At 35.4% G+C, this 19531-nt stretch overlaps 1 protein-coding gene across 10 annotated transcripts in view; it reads right to left on the bottom strand.

The window, feature by feature from the left end:
• The window catches only part of CCSER1 (coiled-coil serine rich protein 1), a 1446943-nt gene that overhangs the window by 1264127 nt on the left and 163285 nt on the right, over nucleotides 1–19531 (bottom strand). For all 10 annotated transcript variants that reach the window (XM_078002679.1, XM_015138795.3, XM_078002685.1 and 7 more), the window contains exons 2-3: nucleotides 15959–17323; nucleotides 12494–12678 (exon numbers count right to left, since the gene is read on the bottom strand). In XM_078002679.1, coding sequence (XP_077858805.1) covers nucleotides 12494–12678; nucleotides 15959–17282 — 1509 coding nt within the window. In that variant the 5' untranslated portion in view covers nucleotides 17283–17323. The remainder of the gene's footprint in view (nucleotides 1–12493; nucleotides 12679–15958; nucleotides 17324–19531) is intronic.

The raw sequence follows: 19531 nt of genomic DNA, 5'->3' as shown, positions 1-19531 counted from the left end.
GCAGATGACATGATTGTATATCTAGAAAAACCCCATTGTTTCAGCCCAAAATCTCCTTAGGCTGATAAGAAACTTCAGCAAAGTCTCAGGATACAAAATCAATGTGCAAAAATCACAAGCATTCTTATACAACAATAACAGACAAACAGAGAGCCAAATCATGAGTGAACTCCCATTCACAATTGCTTCAAAGAGAATAAAATACCTAGGAATCCAACTTACAAGGATGTGAAGGACCTCTTCAAGGAGAACTAGAAACCACTGCCCAACAAAATAAAAGAGGATATCAACAAATGAAAGAATATTCCATGCTCATGGATAGGAAAAATCAGTATCGAGAAAATGGCCATACTGCCCAAGGTAATTTATACATTCAATGCCATCCCCATCAAGCTACCAATGACTTTCTTCACAGAATTGGAAAAAACTACTTTAAAGTTCATATGGAACCAAAAAAGAGCCCACATTGCCAAGTCAATCCTAAGCCAAAAAAAGAAAGCTGGAGACATCACGCTACCTGACTTCAAACTGTACTACAAGGCTACAGTAACCAAAACAGCATGGTACTGCTACCAAAACAGAGATATAGACCAATGGAACAGAACAGAGCCCTCAGAAATAATACCACACATCTACAACCATCTGATCTTTGATAAATCTGACAAAAACAAGAAATGAGGAAAGGATTCCATATTTAACAAATGGTGCTGGGAAAACTGGCTAGCCATATGTAGAAAGCTGAAACTGGATCCATTCCTTACACCTTATACAAAAAATTAATTTGAGATGGATTAAAGACTTAAATGTTAAACCTAAAACCACAAAAACCCTAGAAGAAAACCTAGGCAATACCATTCAGGACATAGGCATGGGCAAGGACTTCATGTCTAAAACACCAAAAGCAACGACAACAAAAGCCAAAATTGACAAATGGGATCTAATTAAACTAAAGAGCTTCTGCACAGCAAAAGAAACTACCATCAGACTGAACAGGCAACCTACAGAATGGGAGAACATTTTTGCAATCTACTCATCTGACAAAGGGATAATATCCAGAATCTACAAAGAACTCAAACAAATTTACAAGAAAAAAATCAAACAACCACATCAAAAAGTGGGTGAAGGATATGAAGAGACACTTCTCAAAAGAAGACATTGACGCAGTCAACAGACACATGAATAAATGCGCATCATCACTGGCCATCAGAGAAATGCAAATCAAAACCACAGTGAGATACCATCTCATACCAGTTAGAATGGTGATCATTAAAAAGTCAGGAAACAACAGATGCTGGAGAGGATGTGGAGAAATAGGAACGCTTTTACACTGTTGGTGGGACTGTAAACTAGTTCAACCATTGTGGAAGACAGTGTTGCGATTACTCAGGATCTATAGCTAGAAATACCATTTGACCCTTCCATCTCATCGCTGGGTATATACCCAAAGGATTATAAGTCATGCTGCTATAAAGACACATGCACACATGTTTATTGCAGCACTATTCACAATAGCAAAGACGAAATCAATGCAAATGTCCAACAATGATAGACTGGATTAAGAAAATGTGGCACATATACACCATGGAATACTATGCAGCCATAAAAAATGATGAGTTCATGTCCTTTGTAGGGACATGGATGAAGCTGGAAACCATCATTCTCAGGAAAGTATCACAAGGACAAAAAAACAAACACCACATGTTCTCACTGACAGGTGGGAATTGAACAATGAGAACACTTGGACACAAGAAGGGGAACATCACACACTGAGACCTGTTGTGGGGTGGGGGAATGGGGGAGGGATAGCATTAGGAGATATACCTAATGTAAATGACAAGTTAATGGGTGCAGCACACCAACATGGCACATGTATACATATGTAACAAACCTGCACATTGTGCACATGTACCCTAGAACTTAAAGTATAATTAAAATAAATAAATAAATAATAAATAAATAATTGTATATAATAAAAATCCGCACTTACCTAAGCAATCTACAGATTGAATGCAATCCATATTAAAATACCAATGGCATTCTTCACAGATATAGAAAAATAATCCTAAAATTTTGATGTAACTATTCAAAATACCCAGAATAGCCAAAGCCATTGTAAGCAAAAAGAATAAAACTGGAGGAATCATATTACCTGACTTCAAATTACATTACAAAGCTATAATAACCAAAATAGCATGGTAGTATAATACAAAAAGACACACAGACCAATGGAACAGAGTAGAGATCCCAGAAATAAATCCACACATACGCAGTGAATTCATTTTCAACAAAAGTGCCAAGAACATACATAGGGGAAAGGACAGACTCCTCAATAAATGGTGCTGGAAAACTGGATATCCACATGCAGAGAATGAACCTACACTCCTATCTTTTGCCATGTATAAAAATCAAATCAAAATGGATTAACACTTAAATCTAAGACCTCAAACTATGGAACTATGGAAGAAAACATTAGGGAAACTCTCCAGGACATTGGTCTTGGCAAAAATGTCCTGAGTAAGACTTCAAAAACACAGGCAACCAAAGCATAAATGGACAAATGGGATCACATCAAGCTAAAAAGCTTCTGCACAGCAAAGGAAACAATCAACAAAGTAAAGACAACCCACAGAAGGGGAGAAAATATTTGCAAACTATCTATCAGACAAGGTATTAATACTCAGAATATATAAGGAGCTAAAACAACTCAATAGAAAAGAAAACTAAATAATCCAATTTAAAAATAGGTAAAAATATCTGAAGAGACATTTCTCAAAAGAAGACATGCAAATGGACAACAGGCATATAAAAAATGTATTTTATCCAAAAGAGAGGCAAATAACAAATGCTAACAGGATGTCGAGAAAAGGAACCCTTGTACACTGTTGATGAAAATGTAAAGTAGAACAACCACTATGGAGAACATTTTGGAGATTCCTCGAAAAACTAAAAATAGAGCAATCATATGATCCAGCTTTCCCACTGCTAGGTATGCACTCGAAAAAAAGAAATTAATGTATCAATGAGATATCTGCATTCTCATGTTTATTGCAGCACTATTCACAATAGCCAGGAAATGCAATCAACTTAAGTGTCCATCAACAAGCAAAAGGATAAACAAAATGTGGTACACATACACAATGGAATATTATTCAGCCATAAAAAGCAAATGAGATCCTGTCATTTGCAACAACGTGAATGAAACTGCAGGACATTATTTTAAATAAAATAAACGAAGTGTGGAAAGATAAATTTTGCCTATTCTTATTCATATATAGGAGCTAAAAATTAAAACATTTGAAGTCACAGAAATACAGAATAGAATGATGGGTACCAGGAGCTGGAAAGAGTAGTGGGGGGGGGGGGTGGTAGGACATTAATGTATGCAAAAATATAGTTATGCAGAATGAATAAAATCTAGTACTTTATAGCAAAATAGGGTAACTATAGTCAAAAAATTATTTATTGTATATTTTAAAATAACAAAAAGTGGAATTAGAATGTTCCTAACAGAAACAAATGATAAATGCTTGAAGTGATAGATACCCCAATGACCTTAATGTGATTAGTATTAATATAAATTGCATTCCTGTATCAAAATATCACATGTACCACATAAATACATACACCTATTATGTATAATTATTATACAATAATAATTAAAAATTTAAAAAATAAGTTTAATAATGTTATCACAGAGGTAAAAATGTAAGTGTTAAGCATCACTCAAACCGATCTTCAAATCATTTAAAATGTCAGTTAAGTCTATGAATAGACTATGCCTAATTTTGCCCAACAAACATACAAATTGTGAAAGCTTCTAAATGAAAATGACTCATCTCAAAGTTCAGAAAGACAAAAATGATTGGAATATTTTTATTCAATCCTGCTTGTAAAGGCAACTCTGAATCTATAAGCTTATAAGAAATGAAGTGAGTTGGACTAGATAAAATATTCAGGGGATTTTTAAAATCTTCCCTTACCCATATGTGACCAAGATATTATATTTTAATGAGTTTAATGAATACCACTAATATTTGACTATTTCTTGTCCTCACTGTATGGCCAGTTCATAACTATTGCACTCATATAATCCTAGAAAACTTGTAGTATAGTTTGAAGTTAGGTAGCGTGATGCCTCCAGCTTTGTTCTTTTGGCTTAGGATTGTCTTGGCAATGCAGGCTCTTTTTTGAACAGACACTTCTCAAAAGAAGACATTTATACAGCCAACAGACACAGGAAAATATGCTCATCATCACTCACCATCAGATAAATGCAAATCCAAACCACAATGAGATACCATCTCACACCAGTTAGAATGGCAATCATTAAAAAGTCAGGAAACAACAGGTGCTGGAGAGGATGTGGAGAAATAGGAACACTTTTACACGTTGGTGGGACTGTAAACTAGTTTAACAATTGTGGAAAACAGTGTGGCGATTCCTCAAGGATCTAGAACTAGAAATACCATTTGACCCAGCCATCCCATTACTGGGTATATACCCAAAGGATTATAAATCATGCTGCTATAAAGACACATGCACACGTATGTTTATTGTGGCACTATTCACAATAGCAAAGACTTGGAATCAACCCAAATGTCCATCAGTGACAGACTAGATTAAGAAAATGTGGCACATACACACCATGGAATACTATGCAGCCATAAAAAAGGATGAGTTCCTGTCCTTTGTAGGGACATGGATGCAGCTGGAAACCATCATTTTCAGCAAACTATCACAATAACGAAAACCAAACACTGCATGTTCTCACTCATAGGTGGGAATTGAACAATGAGATCACTTGGACACAAGAAGGGGATCATCACACATCAGGGCCTATTGTGGGTGCAGCACACCAACATGGCACATGTATACATATGTAACAAACCTGCACGTTGTGCACATGTACCCTGGAACTCAAAATATATTAAAAATAAATAAATAAATTAAATAAATAATAAAAAAATAATCCTAGAAACCATTCTACAGGGCCGATAATCCTAAAATAAATTATGTTTCCACTGGAACAATGTCATAATTGGTATGGCCTTCCTGATCAAGGACTTAGTGTCGAAAAAGCAAGAGCTTTATCAGACAGTGCATCATAAGAAATATCTGTGTATTTGTATAATAAATTACAATGTCAAAATTGCGCATAAGCGCACCACACACAATTCTTGTTACTAGAAGCCTTAATTCACATCTATATAAACATATATCATTATTTAACTAGAAATTTTACCTTTAATTTATTCATATTTATTAGATGCCTATTTTTGCACCAGGTGCTATATTAATGACTGTAAGAAATGCCAGTATATACACAGTTCCTTCCATTTAAAAGACTGAAATCTTTAAGGTAAAATGAGACACATTCAAATAACTATGTGGTGAGTGTTATATGCATGATACAATTTAGAAGGGTACTGAAAGGAAAATATGATTAGTAACTGGAAAAACAAATAAAAGCATAAAGGATTAGGGCTGTTAATCTAAAATTTATGCCAGTTATCAACAAATGTAATTTCATGTTTAATGAGTGATACTTGTGATTTTCTTCCTTAAAATTTATAAGAATTGAGGAGAATGATTCATGTGGCTCCATTTCCTTAAAAATATTCATGGCTTCCATTTTTATTAGATGTCCCTGTAACCATGCAATATTTGCTTTAATTCTATTAACCATCAGTTACACTAAAAACTGCAATAGTTATTTTAATTCCCCAAAGCCCTAACATTTTCATACTGCAAGGTTTCATTCAGAATTTCAAGATTAAGAAGAGAAATTTTCAAAATCAGATCTTCTAATTATCATTTGTCTTCTTTGCTTTTTTTTTGAGACAGAGTCTTTCTCTGTTGCCCAGGCTGGAGTGCAGTGGTGCGATCTCGGCTCACTGCAACCTCTGTTTCCCACATTCATGAGATTCTCCTGCCTCAGCCTCCCAAGTAGCTGGGAATATAGGCGCCCAGCACTACGCCCGGCTTATTTTTTGTATTTTTAGTAGACACGGGGTTTCACCGTGTTAGCCAGGATGTTCTTGATCTCCTAACTTCATGACCCGCCCACCTCGGCCTCCCAAATTGCTGGGATTACAGGCATGAGCCACCGCGCCCAGCCTGTCTTGTTTTTAATTTCAAGCTCAAACAACTTTCATGCCATGAAACAGAAGTGTGAAGGTGCATATACCAAACGGGTCCAGTAGGATTCTTTTGCTCGGTGGATTGCACAAGTGGGGTGTTTTGAGACTGATTTTCATTTTTAATATTAATCACGAGATTCATTTTGTATGTTCTTCTTTACTGTCCCAACTTTCTTTCAGCATACCTGCTCAGCACTCACAGCTGGGTCTCAGTTAGAGAAATGAACAAAAGACACAAGAAACTTATGCATATATTTAACAGTGTCATTGACTGTGTGAAATAAGGCAATTTCACAGGGAAATTATGCATATATTTAACAGTGTCATTGACTGTGTGAAATAAGGCAATTTCCCGTTTCAGGGAAACGGGAGTTCATGTGCCCATTTTAAATGTTCTTAATTTTTTATTTCGATGCTCACAATCCAAATCAAGAATGCCCCACCCATTCTGAACTTAAAGATGGTCAAAATGGTTAAAGCAGTTGTATTGGCAAGATAATGTTTAACCTTATGTCTCCCTTTGGGAACTCAAAAATCCTCAAGTACTGTCTCTTTCATCTTTGATTCTTCGGAGCAGATTGTCAATAAATATTTATTATAAGAAACTGTGAATGCTTTAATGAATGAAGAATTATAATGAATAAAGAATAAGCTTACAAATGAGAAAACAGCAGGCCCCAGAAGAAAAGTAAATGAACAGTAAAGTGCTTGGCTATCTCAAATAGGGTACAATTAGTCTTATATATTATTCTACTATTATCAATAACTAAATTCTGCAGTTCAACATACCAAAAAATTAAAATGTGATATGAGATGTTAATGATCTGCAAGTAACTACTTCTTATTAATCAAATATAAATCTGATTTGTTCTTCTACCAAAGTCCTATAGTTATGTTTTTACTGTGTCATTCACAGTTTCCACATAAAAGCAGCAGGATGCTAAATGAAAGAAAACATGCTGTGTCAGAGTAAAACTGGCCATAAATGAAAGTTGTGTGAATCACTCAGCACAAACAGTACAGGGCAACTTTGCAAACGCATTTGCTGAGGAATCTGAAGACAATACAACTTTCAAAACCAACGGCTTGTTGCAATGAAAACAAATACTTACAAAAATAGTAAAGATTCCTTGAGTCAAGGAAAAAAGTAAACTTAGTTCACTTAAGATACACATCTCAAGGCCTTTAAGAAAGAGAGAATATTCTCAAGAATAAAACCTGTAATATATATGAATTCTTCAATTTCAGAGATGTTTGCATCTTTTCAACCACAAAGACCAGCACAGTATGAAGCACAAAGTCAGGGCCCATTCAATGTCTTTTGGCAAAAGGGAAAGAGGAGGCAAGCAGTAAATCTAGGTTAATTAAAAGAACTTGGATACAACAAAATATTTGGGAATATGATAGTCATTAAGTGCTCACCAAACCTGAGTCTCCACCTCTAGATACAGGAAAGTGATTATTCTTCTTGGCTGCTTTTGTTTCTAGTTTGGGCCATATGATTAGATCTGACCAATGAGTTGTGAGCAGAAGTAAAGTGATTCTCACAATTCAAAGTATTTTATTACAGGGACCTCCAGAGATCTCTTTCTTTTTTGCCATGGTGAAAGGCAATGTTTGCAAAGTTAGCTGCTTCAACAGCCTGAATACAGGAGGAGACACTGAACAGAACCCCGCCTTCCACAATAACCATGTAGCTTAAGTGAGAAAGAAATCCATATTATATAGAGTTGCTAGATTTGGAAGTTATTTTTTATTTATTTTATTTATTTACTTATTCTTTTTTTTTTTTTGAGAGGGAGTCTCACTTTGTCGTTCAAGCTGGAGTGTAGTGGTGTGATCTTGGCTCACTGCAATCTCCAAGTCCCAGGTTCAGGCCATTCTCTTGCCTCAGCCTCCTGAGAAGCTGGGATTACAGTCACCCACCACCGTGGCTAGCTAATTTTTATATTTTTACAAAATACAAATAGAGACAGGGTTTCACCATCTTGGCCAGGCTGGTCTCGAACTCCTGACCTCAAGCGATACCCCTGCCTCGGTCTCCCAAAGTGCTGGGACTACAGGCTTGAGCCACCACGCCCAGCGGTATTTTTTATCACTTAGCCAAGTTTACCCTGACTCATCCACTTAGGCATTTTTCCTTCCTTTAATGGTACCAGGTCTTTTGTATTGTTCATTATATATGAATCTACTCTCGCATTAACTTTTCTAGAGAGTAATCTTGAAAATATTTAGAATTAGAATTCACTGTGTAAAGCCGTTGGAGAACCCATGACAAGTCCTTACATTTATACATTTATATACCATAATCTGGAGAGAAAGTTCCTGGAGTAAGTTCTTTAAAGAAATAAGTTCTTTAACTTTTTTCTAGAATGGCATTTTAAATTTTTTGGACAATCCCAAGGAAGGTATTCAGAAAGTTACTCATTAGAGAAAAATTGGAAAAATACTATAAAGTGGTTTGAAAAAATATAATAAATGTGAACACTTATCAAATTGTTCCAAATTTACTTTGGTTTCTTTTAATAAACCTAAGCAAATCCCAATTTGCTCTCGGCATTTGATGTTTGAAGAGTTCATACATCCTGTCCTTTCCCTTCCAGACTGAAATACCCTAGAAATACATAAAAACAATAGAACCGTGGTATATCTAACTATATCTAATCCATTAGGTAATATCTTTGGTCATTCAGGAAATGCTCAGCATCTTAATAAATAGAGCCATATTTTATTAAGAAAATTGAAATCTCCATGAACTACATGAAGGTCTGCATTAATGCTAACATTAAAAATTAGGACTCATGAAGTATTACAAAACTCCCAAGTATGAATATCCTCTTTTGTGACAAAGTTCCTTTTTGATGGGATATCTCTCAGTAAGGACATAGATACTATTCATGAGCATTTCAAGAAACATGACCGCATTTTAAGTTCAGATTAAGCACTAAATATTGTTTCTGTTTTCCTCTTTTGTATCTCTTATAGAATGCTGCAGCCTAGTCTTAGAGAAAGCAAGGTTAGACTGCTTTAAATGTTTTAATTTTATTACACCAAATTGATGCAAACAATTGAAAAATGGCTCAAATTAATTTTAAATCTAATACATTTTCCCAAAAGATTGTAGGATTTGAACCTAGAAAGGATCCAAATCCAGATCCTATCTCTGCCATTTATGAGCTTTGTCATTTTAGGCAAGCCGCTTATCTTCTTAGTGCCTTATTTTCCTCTTTTGCAAAATTTCATCACTACAGTATCATTTAATTTATAGTACCGTTGTGAGGACTGGATGTGATAAGACGTGTCAGGCATTAAAAGTAGTCCCTTGGTTCAAGCAAGCATTAAAAACACATGTTTCTATTATATTTGCTTTAAAATAAAATAACTGAACCATGGATGCATTCTTAAATACATGCAGTTGCTTAATTTTGGAAGAGGAATATAGAAATGTGTCACTTTTCACACATAGAGCTACAATTTTCCAAATATATGTCACTTGTTTCACATGTATCTAGAACTAAATAATCCCTACCATTTCTTCCTTACAGTGCTACAAGTAAAAAACATATTTCATGCGTTTTAAATTAATTAAGTGTAAAGTAACTGGCCAGGCATGGTGGCTCACACCTATAATCCCAGCACTTTGGGAGGTGATGTCAGTGGATCACCTGAGGTCAGGAGTTCAAGACCAATCAGGCCAACATGGTGAAACCACATCTCTACTAAAAATACAAAGATTAGCCTGGCATGGTAGCACACACTTGTGGTCCCAACTACTCAAGAGGCTGAGTCACAAGAATCACTTGAACCAGGGAGGGGAGGTTGCAGTGAGCCAAGATTACACCACTGCACTCCAGCCTGGGTGACAGAGCGAGGCTCTGCCTTAAAAAACTGAAAATGAAAATTAAAAAATGAATAAACTGTAAAGTAACTGAAAGATGAGACATAACTTGTGAAATCCAAAGGAAGATGGTAAGATCATGAAGTAGTTTTTGGTAGTTCTCTTTAGGAATTTCAAAAGTTCCAGTATTTAATTCAGTAATTTTCATCTGTAAATCCAATGAACATGTACAATATTTTAAGTTTTTGTTCCAACCCTGATAGACTGTCCACCACCATGGCAGTGGTGTCTTTCTGCCATCTAGTGGAAAAACTATACTACTACAGGCACACTTTTAAAAACTTAAATATAAGGCCCTCAAACAAACAAAACCACTTCTTTTGTTTCTTAAGTTTTAAATCTTAAAAGTGGATCTGAGGGCTGGGCGCGGTGGCCCACGCTTGTAATCCCAGCACTCTGGGAGGCTGAGGCGGGTGGATCACTTGAGGTCAGGAGTTCAAAACCAGCCTGGCCAACATGGTGAAACCCCATCTCTACTAAAAATACAAAAATTAGCCGGGCATGGTGGCGGGTGCCTGTAATCCCAGCTACTCAGGAGGCTGAGGCAGGAGAATTGCTTGAACCTGGGCAGTGGAGGTTGCAGTGAACCAAGATCGTGCCAGTGCACTCCAGCCTGGGTGACAGAGCAAGACTCTGTCTCAAAAAAAAAAAAAAAAAAAAAAAACCTAAACCTGAGAAGAGTGACTTTGTGATATTATAAGCACTTTTTACATTTTATTTATTTATGTATGTATGTATTTATTTATTTTATTGAGACCAGGTCTCACTCTGTTGCCCAGGCTGAAGTGCGGGGTCGCAATAACTCACTGCAGCCTCCAACTCCTGGACCCAAGTGATCCTCCCACATCAGCCTTCTGAGTAGCTGGGACTACAGGTGTAAGCCACCACTTCTAGCTAATTATTAAATTTTTTTTTAGAGACGAGTTCTCGATACTTTGCCTAGGCTGGTCTCAAACTAGAATTATTTAAATTAAATGCAGTATGAAAAACACATGAGATATGAGAGAATATGTAAAAGGCACAACTTTCAAGTTGAATAGTGTACCCCTATTAACATAAATACCTCTCCATGAAGAAATAGTGAAAATGTTGTGATGATAAATGTTTTGTAATACTTCATTAGTCCTAACTTTTAATGGTGCATCAACTGGAAATCTTTTTTAACAAATTTTCATACTTAGATCAAAAATATCCATTGCAACAATAATAATACAACAGCCAATGCACAAAAGAACAAAATGAAGCATGAAATATATATTTCCATATGTAAAAATGTAAACACACACTCACATAGTCATTTTTTAGTGTAATGGAAACAAGATGCCTATTATCATTGGCTATCTTGTGGTTACAAATTTGCTCAGGATTAAGAAATGGCCACACCAGAAAAAAATGATTAAAACCTCTAACATCAAGCACAGTGATTTTGCTATCACACAATGTTACCTTACTAACTTAAGGCTTCTTCACAAAATAATTATCAGATCTCAATTACCTAATATTTTCATTTGAAACCCAATTACATAAAATAATAGAGATATCATAAGTGATTAATTTTTGAGGATTTTTCACATATATACATGGATAGGTAGGTAGAAAGATTATTTTAAAGGAACATTTTAGACAATAGATGTTAAATACTCTGCTGAAAAAGGACACATCTGTGAGAAGGTGAGCAAAGTGATCTCCAAAAGGCAATCACACTCTAATACTTGTGAAACCTGAGGCCAAATGGACCCAAAGCTGCAGTTCACCCCTCATCTCTTCCCATCCCTGAGTCTGTCTCATACTATGAGGGAGCTTCATACTAATGCCTCTGTGACACCCTAGTTCACACATAAAAACTCAGACCATGCCTCTCCCTATACACCCCACCTCCACCCTCATACTAAAAGCAGGTTCTACAATTTGGACCAGGAATAGGGTATCTTGATTACCTCCAATGTATGCAAGCATTGGATGGGCATTTCACATTGGTCCTCATAAGCTTCACACCAACTCCTCACCCTTTGTGGAAGGGCACTGCAGGAGGACAGTGAGGTTAGGGTCTACTAGGGACTAAGAGTGGTACCGGAGTCAGTGTGATTTACAAAAGGGTATTTTCTAGAGGGCTATATGGTGGAGAGAGGATGCGAAATAATGGTGTCAAAGGAGATCCTCATGTTCAGCATTTTTCCTAGTTTCTGTATTCAAGGGTCTTGTTCTAGAATAAAGAATGTCAAACTTTCCATGGAAGCAAGGAAGACAGGAACTAAAGACAGCTGTCATGGTGAACTCCATCCTGACCTAGACGAAAAATTTGTTTCTCTGACTTGTAATGTCAACTATGGAAACAAATTTTCCCTTCAAATATGAGGTGTTTATCCTGTAGTCTGTGTTCATTCTGCAAGAGGCATGAACATACCAGATACAGACAGTATTATTCTATTAGAGACAGACGTATGTATATACTTACCAAACTGTTCATTTTTGAAGATGAAGAACCTGCTCTTTGCTTTCTTAAACTATTAACTTCTTCTATATTTCCATCTTTTGGTTTCAAAATCATTCTGCTACTCCCTGCAGTGCCTTCTGACGAGGATCGCAGTCTCCTCTCTATAAATCTTCCTTCACGAAATGGACTGAGACTACTGGCAAGAACTATGGAAAGGAAAATAAATAAAAATGAAAGTAAATATTTAAATGTACTTTTTACAAATGTCCCACTGAGAGATCGCGGAAAACTCTTAGTGTTATTCAAAGCTTCTCTATCATGAGAAAACTTTTACATATATAGCATCAGTTTAGTTCACTTAATCATGTTATCTCTTTGAAGCCCAAAACTTTTGGAGTCATCCTTGGTTGCTTCATAGCTCACATTAATCACATAAACAAACCCTGTCCTTATTTCCTTCAAACTGTATACAGAATCTGATTCCTTCTACCTCTCTTTCTAAGACCCTGGACCAAATCCAATCTATGCTTGTTTGGTTACTGCAATATTTGCTACAATTCTCCTGCCTCTGCCTACTCCCATCTGCCTCTCCACCCCCAACACAAACTACATTCCACATGGTAGCCAGAATCATACACTTAAAACATAAATGAGAGCCATCACCACCACTCTTCTAGATAAAAGGTGATGTTTTCCAAATGGCATAACATATTCTTCATAATACGACCTATATGACTGCTCTTTCTGTCCACAAACCAGGGACAGGAGGGGCACCCTGTTCACCTGCTCACCTCTATAACCTCATGTCCTGCTCTGCCCTCCATCACTCTGCTCCTGCTACACTGGACACCTGCTGCTCTGGTACATCACCAGCATGCTCCAGCCCCACACAGCCTTTGACCCACAACCTTGCACTAATAATATTTCTCTCAAATATCTATATGACATATTCTTTAAGTTCCTTCAAACCTTTACCAATATGTTACCTTGGGTATCATCCCACTCACATTTAAAAATGCAAACTGCAATCCCACCTCTGCTTCCTAAGCCTTTATTCTGCTTTAAACTTACCCTCAGCAGTTATCACCATCTGATATAAATAGCATGTTAACTGAGTATCCCCGGTAGAAAGTAAGCCTCAGGAAGGCAGGGATCTAGGCCTATTTTGTGTACTGCTACATACCTACTGCCCAATATAGTGTTAAAACCATAAATATTTGCTGAATGAATGAATGAGTAAATGAATAAATTGTTCTAATTAGCCTCATCTACTAGTTTAAAGACTGTCCAGAATCTATTAGTCCAATACATAGCAGTTCTTTTAAAATAACTTTTTAAGCCAATGAATACAAGTTAAATTGTCAGATAACTCAACATTTTATTGTTAGTTCTGATATGATTGTACACCTAATACACTTAGATGTGTATCAAGTACTGGCTTAAATGTTTCATACAAAATACAAACTAAATTTAGCATTATGAAGGTTAGTGTCTACAGCAAATGTTTATTGGATAAAATGCATTTACTTAGCTGTTTTTAAAACTTTAAACTTCAAAATTATAAAATCCTTATAAATAGAACACAAATATTTTCACAAACTAAAGGATAGTATACTGTCTTTGTTGACATTACCAGCCTATTTATTCAAGAATAGCCAACACATTATCAAATCAGCAAAATTAATGTGTTATTCTGTTACAGTTAGGATCTGAATCAACATATTAATAGTCTCCAAGATAATTGGTCATTCTTTAATTTCCAGAGAGAGAAACATACACAGTATTCAATTAGGCTTTGAGGAAAGTCATCATTACTAAATAAGAATTAGATATGTCAGGATAATTACATTTCTATCCCTTTTTGATATAATTTAAAAACTTCCTGACTTTCAATATCAAGTCCATCATTTGCTAACAATGTGACCCTATACAGTTATTTAACTTATTATAAATCTTAGTTATTAATATGACATGCAAAATTTTTATAAGGACTATATAAAATAGTGCATTCAATTTTCTTAGTACATTTTTGGGCACATATTAATTGTACAAAAGGGTAACCATCATTAATATCATCATCATTATCATATTCTCATGATTGTATTACAGGTAAAGAAGCTACGCATATATGACTAAAGCCAAGACCACAGACAAGAATACAAAGTTCAAAAAATGGACAAAACATGGTCAGGTGCATAAAAGTGATCTTGTATCAAATAGGAAAAGTATTAAGACAGCTGGAAAATTAAATCTTGTATTTAAAACTTTAAAATTTCATGTTTATGGATGAACTATATAATCCTATTACTTGTGACATTATGTTATATAAATTTTATTTCATATTTTAAGTAATGACATGTAGTAAAGCATAGTTATGGAGAGCCAGAGCTTTGGATTCAGAGTTGTAATTTGACTGCACTACTTACCAGCTGTATGATTCTTTAGCCTCTGTTCTCACATTTGTAAAATGGGAAACATAGGAGCCTACCTCATAGGATTTGTATCCCAATAATTGAATTACTAGTTTTGTGATTGTCGACACACAATTTACCTTTGCTCCCATTTTCTTGCCTGCAAAATAGCTTATAATAATAGTAGCAATTTCAATCATTTTAATTAATGTATATAAAGTAATATCTAGGACATAATCACCTCCAAATTTGGGGAAATTAGTAGTAGTAGTAGTAGTAGTAGTAGCATTAATGATAGCAGAGAAAAAGGAATTAAAATATGTCTAAGACAGCCCAGCAGGTGGTATTTTTCAATAATTATCTTGAACTGAATTTCATGTTAAAAAAACAAAATTTTCTGTAGCCATATTAGAGTAATTCATATATACTACCACTTTTTTTAAACTAAAGAGAAGGTGTCCAAAATTGCAGAGTTAATGTCAGAGGCAGGGTTGAAACCTGTCTCCAGCTTCCAAAGATAGGTTATTTTTAAGCTTACAATTCTGTTTTTGTATCTAGAGATAGGATTTATTTATATTGAAACACAGATCCTATTTAATAATGAAAGCTTAGTTAACAAAGGAAATAATGTTAAATTATACAAATTTTATAGTGATTTTAGCTGGAATATATCAATTTCACTAAATAAGAAATACCAATGCCTCTATAACAAACTCTATAAAAGACAGTCCTTACTTTGGAGAAATCCACATTGCAAACAGAATTAGTTTCCTTTCACTTTCTTCTGAAGGTGCTCCAATAAGCACCATAACTAAGAGGCTGCTTCTTAGTTATGGATAACATAACCAAGAAAAAATGAATAATATTGCTGAATTACATTTTCAACCTAATACAATTGATGTAAGTTTAAAATCAAGCAGGGGAAACATTTAACACAAATTATAAATAGGAAACCATTTTGAAAGTGAAAAACAAGAAAAATGTGGTTTCCATTTATGAGATGGAATAAGAAAACTGAATAAAGTACAATGAAAATCAATTCATATCATTTGTTACACAAAGAAAATCAGCATACCTTTGGCAGGATTTGCTTCATATCCATATGACGTTTTGTTAAAAATATGATGATCACCAGAAGTAGGTATTATCTTTGAATCTGAAATAGGATGGATCCCTTTAACATGTTCAGCTATTGCTTTATGTTGCTCATAAAATCCAAGTTTCCTTGGAGAGTCTGTCCCCAACATTGTTTCACCATTTTGTAACCCTATATTTTCTTCTCTTTCAGTATGTGCTGGTAGGTTATTCTCTGAGTGCCTCACACTTGTAGCAGGTAGTTCAGCAATTTGTAATAACACTTCCTTCTGATTAGCAGCAGAGGTTTCTGGTAAGGAATTAGATTCAGTGCTACATTGACCCTCTAACCTATATTTCCCGGGAGACATAATTGCACAGGGGACAGTTCCCATAAGTTCTATTGTTGTCTTTGTAACAGCAGCAGGATTGAGAGACATCTGAGAGGTAGAATCATTGTGGCCAAAGTTGTCACAGTGGGATGCCATGCTTCCACTTTTAGAAAATGCATCCGTTTCAGACACAGAATCTTCAGTCAAGGCTAAAAATTCTGAAGGTGTCTGAGCTGTGGTAAGATCAGCAGAAAGCAAAGGAGATTGTAAAGAGCTTCCTGCCCGTTCCGTTACATCCACAGAGCAGGATGGCGAAGCTCTTACTAACACAGGTTCTCTCTCTTGGTACTGTGTAACTTCCAATGAGAATTCAGACTGCTGTACCAGTGAAATAGATTGGCTCTGTAGAACTGGCTTAGAAAATTTATAGTGAGATGAAAAAGATTTAGGGAGTAGCTTCCTTGTTGACTGCTTAACAGAACGGCGAGTTTGGTCTTCTGTGAAACCAGAATCATCCCCTTCACTTTTGCCGGAACTTAGACAATTTATAAAGACATTCTTGTTAGTTGAGTGCTCTTTTTCCCTTTCAAAGTCCTCTGTCAAAGATCTTGTTATCTTCTTATTTCGTGAACTACTAAAACCAACAGAATGTCTTCCCCTGGTCTTAATATGTTCTTCCAAACTCAGTTTCTGCATATTGCTGTGACCAGGTTGAGCACCATTTGAAATACTAAGGTTCTGGTTGGTAGGTTCTTGCTTAGGCTCACTCCCCTTCTTATGGTGGAAGCTAATGGAAGGAGTACGGAATATGCTCCTCCGTTTACCTGTGCTACCTGAGCTTGAGTTAGTGCTGGAAGGAGAGGAACTGTGGACACCAACTGTATTACTGGAAGAAGGTGAAGAAGGAAGAGAATCATGTCTTCTGCTAATACTTCTTCTGAATATCGGCAACCGGGAGACCAGGGTAGATCGTCTTGATCCTGAGTCCCCCATTGGGACTCCAAGGCTTGCACTGTGAAAGCCAACTTAGCAGCCTAAGAAAGGTTAAAACAAAAAGAACAAGTCAATAGAATTCAAGTACAAATAATACATTTTAAAACAAAATACTGTTTTTCAAGACACGAAATAGAATTCGGTTTATACTAAAACAATCAATAACAAAAATCTGATACCTAATAAACGTTTTTGAATTTATAAGTAGTAAAAATGATCCAATAACTTGTACTGATATTTTATAGTGATGCAAACATTTTAAGATTAACAAAAATATTTAAAGTTTATTCAAGAGTGTTGGCTTTGGAGACACCAGGTATTTAAGACCCAGACTTACTACTTATAGCTGTTCCATAATTTTAGTAAACTGTTTATTCTTAACTTTTTATGTTTTTTTTTTTAGATGCAGTAGGCACGTGACAGACATAATAATTTCTGTCTGGGTAAATGCACCACCATGAGTCTTGTCAGAGACCACTAGAAGTATTTTCATTTTATACCACATGATTCAACAAGGTCCTGATGGGAGCTCAACAGAATCATAAACAAGACAATGGTATAGCCTGACACCACCATCAGCACTCAAAGAAAAACCAATTGCTATAGACTTTTTTTTCTCTCTTTTTTTTTCTCTCTCTCTCTTTTTAAAATTATACTTTAAGTTCTAGGGTATATGTGCACAACATGCAGGTTTGTTACATATGTATTCATGTGCCATGTTGGTGTGCTGCACCCATTAACTGGTCATTTACAATAGGTATTTCTCTTATTGCCATCCCTCCCCCTTCCCCCGACCCCACCACAAGTTTGATTTGGGAAGCTGAGAGATAAGCAGGCCATTGGAAGAAGAAACTAAATCACAAGGATATAACGTAGGGTTACAAACAAGTTAAACTTATGAGAGAACCACAGGTGTCAGTTGAAGAAAATGCTTGAATAAAAACTAAGACAGTTGGTAACGTTGAGAGAAGTGAGAATACATACTGAGAGAATCAGAAGCATAGAAAATTTATGAACCATATTAATGTCAGTATATTCAGGGTATCAATGGAGAAGATAAAGGAGGAGAAGGACAAGGGTGAGGAGAGGTGGCAGCTACAACTCATCAACTTCGACGTACCAGGTACTTCCCAACAGATTATCTCTTTCACACCTTGTATTTCTAGAAATAGGTAATAAAACTATGAACATTTTACAACAGAAAAGCAACTTGTGTAATGTCATTCAGCCAACACTTGGCAAAACAGGAATAAAAAACCAAGCCTTATCTAACTACGGGGTAAGCTTATAATCAGCATGGTACATAGTACATTCACTAATTAGTCATGAGCTCCTACTGCTGAATGAAGGCCCTGCTATGTTTCTACATCAGGGATTCAAACTTGTACAGCAAATATTGTTATTCTAGTGACCACCATTTTTCACTGATTTTTAAACTGTACCTGATTTGGATGCTATTTTATTTATGAGTTTTGCTTAATCCTTCAACTGTAATGCACCCTCTCCCTTTGTAAATTGAATCAGACTCTGTTTCATTTTCTTAGTTTTTACAACCAAAACTACCTGACTAAAAATTAATACTATACAAAATTTAAAATCCTCTATTTTATCATCCTTGTAAATATGAGAATTGATCAAGTAAAATACTTTCATTTCCTTGAAAAAGTATGTGACAAAAATGATGAATATTTGCTTTTAGATATTCATTCATAACTATTTAATATTTTTCTCCAAACAACATAAAATCTGACATATTTGTATTATAAGATTTTTTGTGGATGATTTTTCACTACAGTCAATGACTTTAATTTTAAAACTTGATTTTATTTTTAATTCACAGATGACAATTGTATATACTTACGAGGTATAATGTGATTTTTGGTATGTGTTTATATTATAAAATAATTAAGCAAATTAACATACCTATCACCTCATATACATACCATTTTTTGTACTGACAGCATTTAAAATGTACTCCTTTATCCATTTTGAAATATGCAGTACATTATTATTAACTATAGTCACCATGCTGTGTAATCAATCTCTAAAACTTATTTCTCCTGTCTAACTGAAACTCTGTACCTTCTGAACATTATTTCTCCATTCCCCTGGCCCCAACACCCCAGCCCCCCGTCTTACCATCCCGGTCTCTGGTAACCATTCTACTTTCTACTTCTATGAGTTTAATGATTTAGATTCCATATATAAGGGAGATCATGCAATATTTGTCTGTCTGTGTCTAGGTTATT

The sequence above is a fragment of the Macaca mulatta genome, chromosome 5, assembly GCF_049350105.2.
Source record: "Macaca mulatta isolate MMU2019108-1 chromosome 5, T2T-MMU8v2.0, whole genome shotgun sequence".
In the NCBI taxonomy this organism is placed as follows: domain Eukaryota; kingdom Metazoa; phylum Chordata; class Mammalia; order Primates; family Cercopithecidae; genus Macaca; species Macaca mulatta.
The sequence above is the reverse complement of the archived record's forward strand: the minus strand, read 5'-3'. Positions and strand labels throughout refer to the sequence as shown.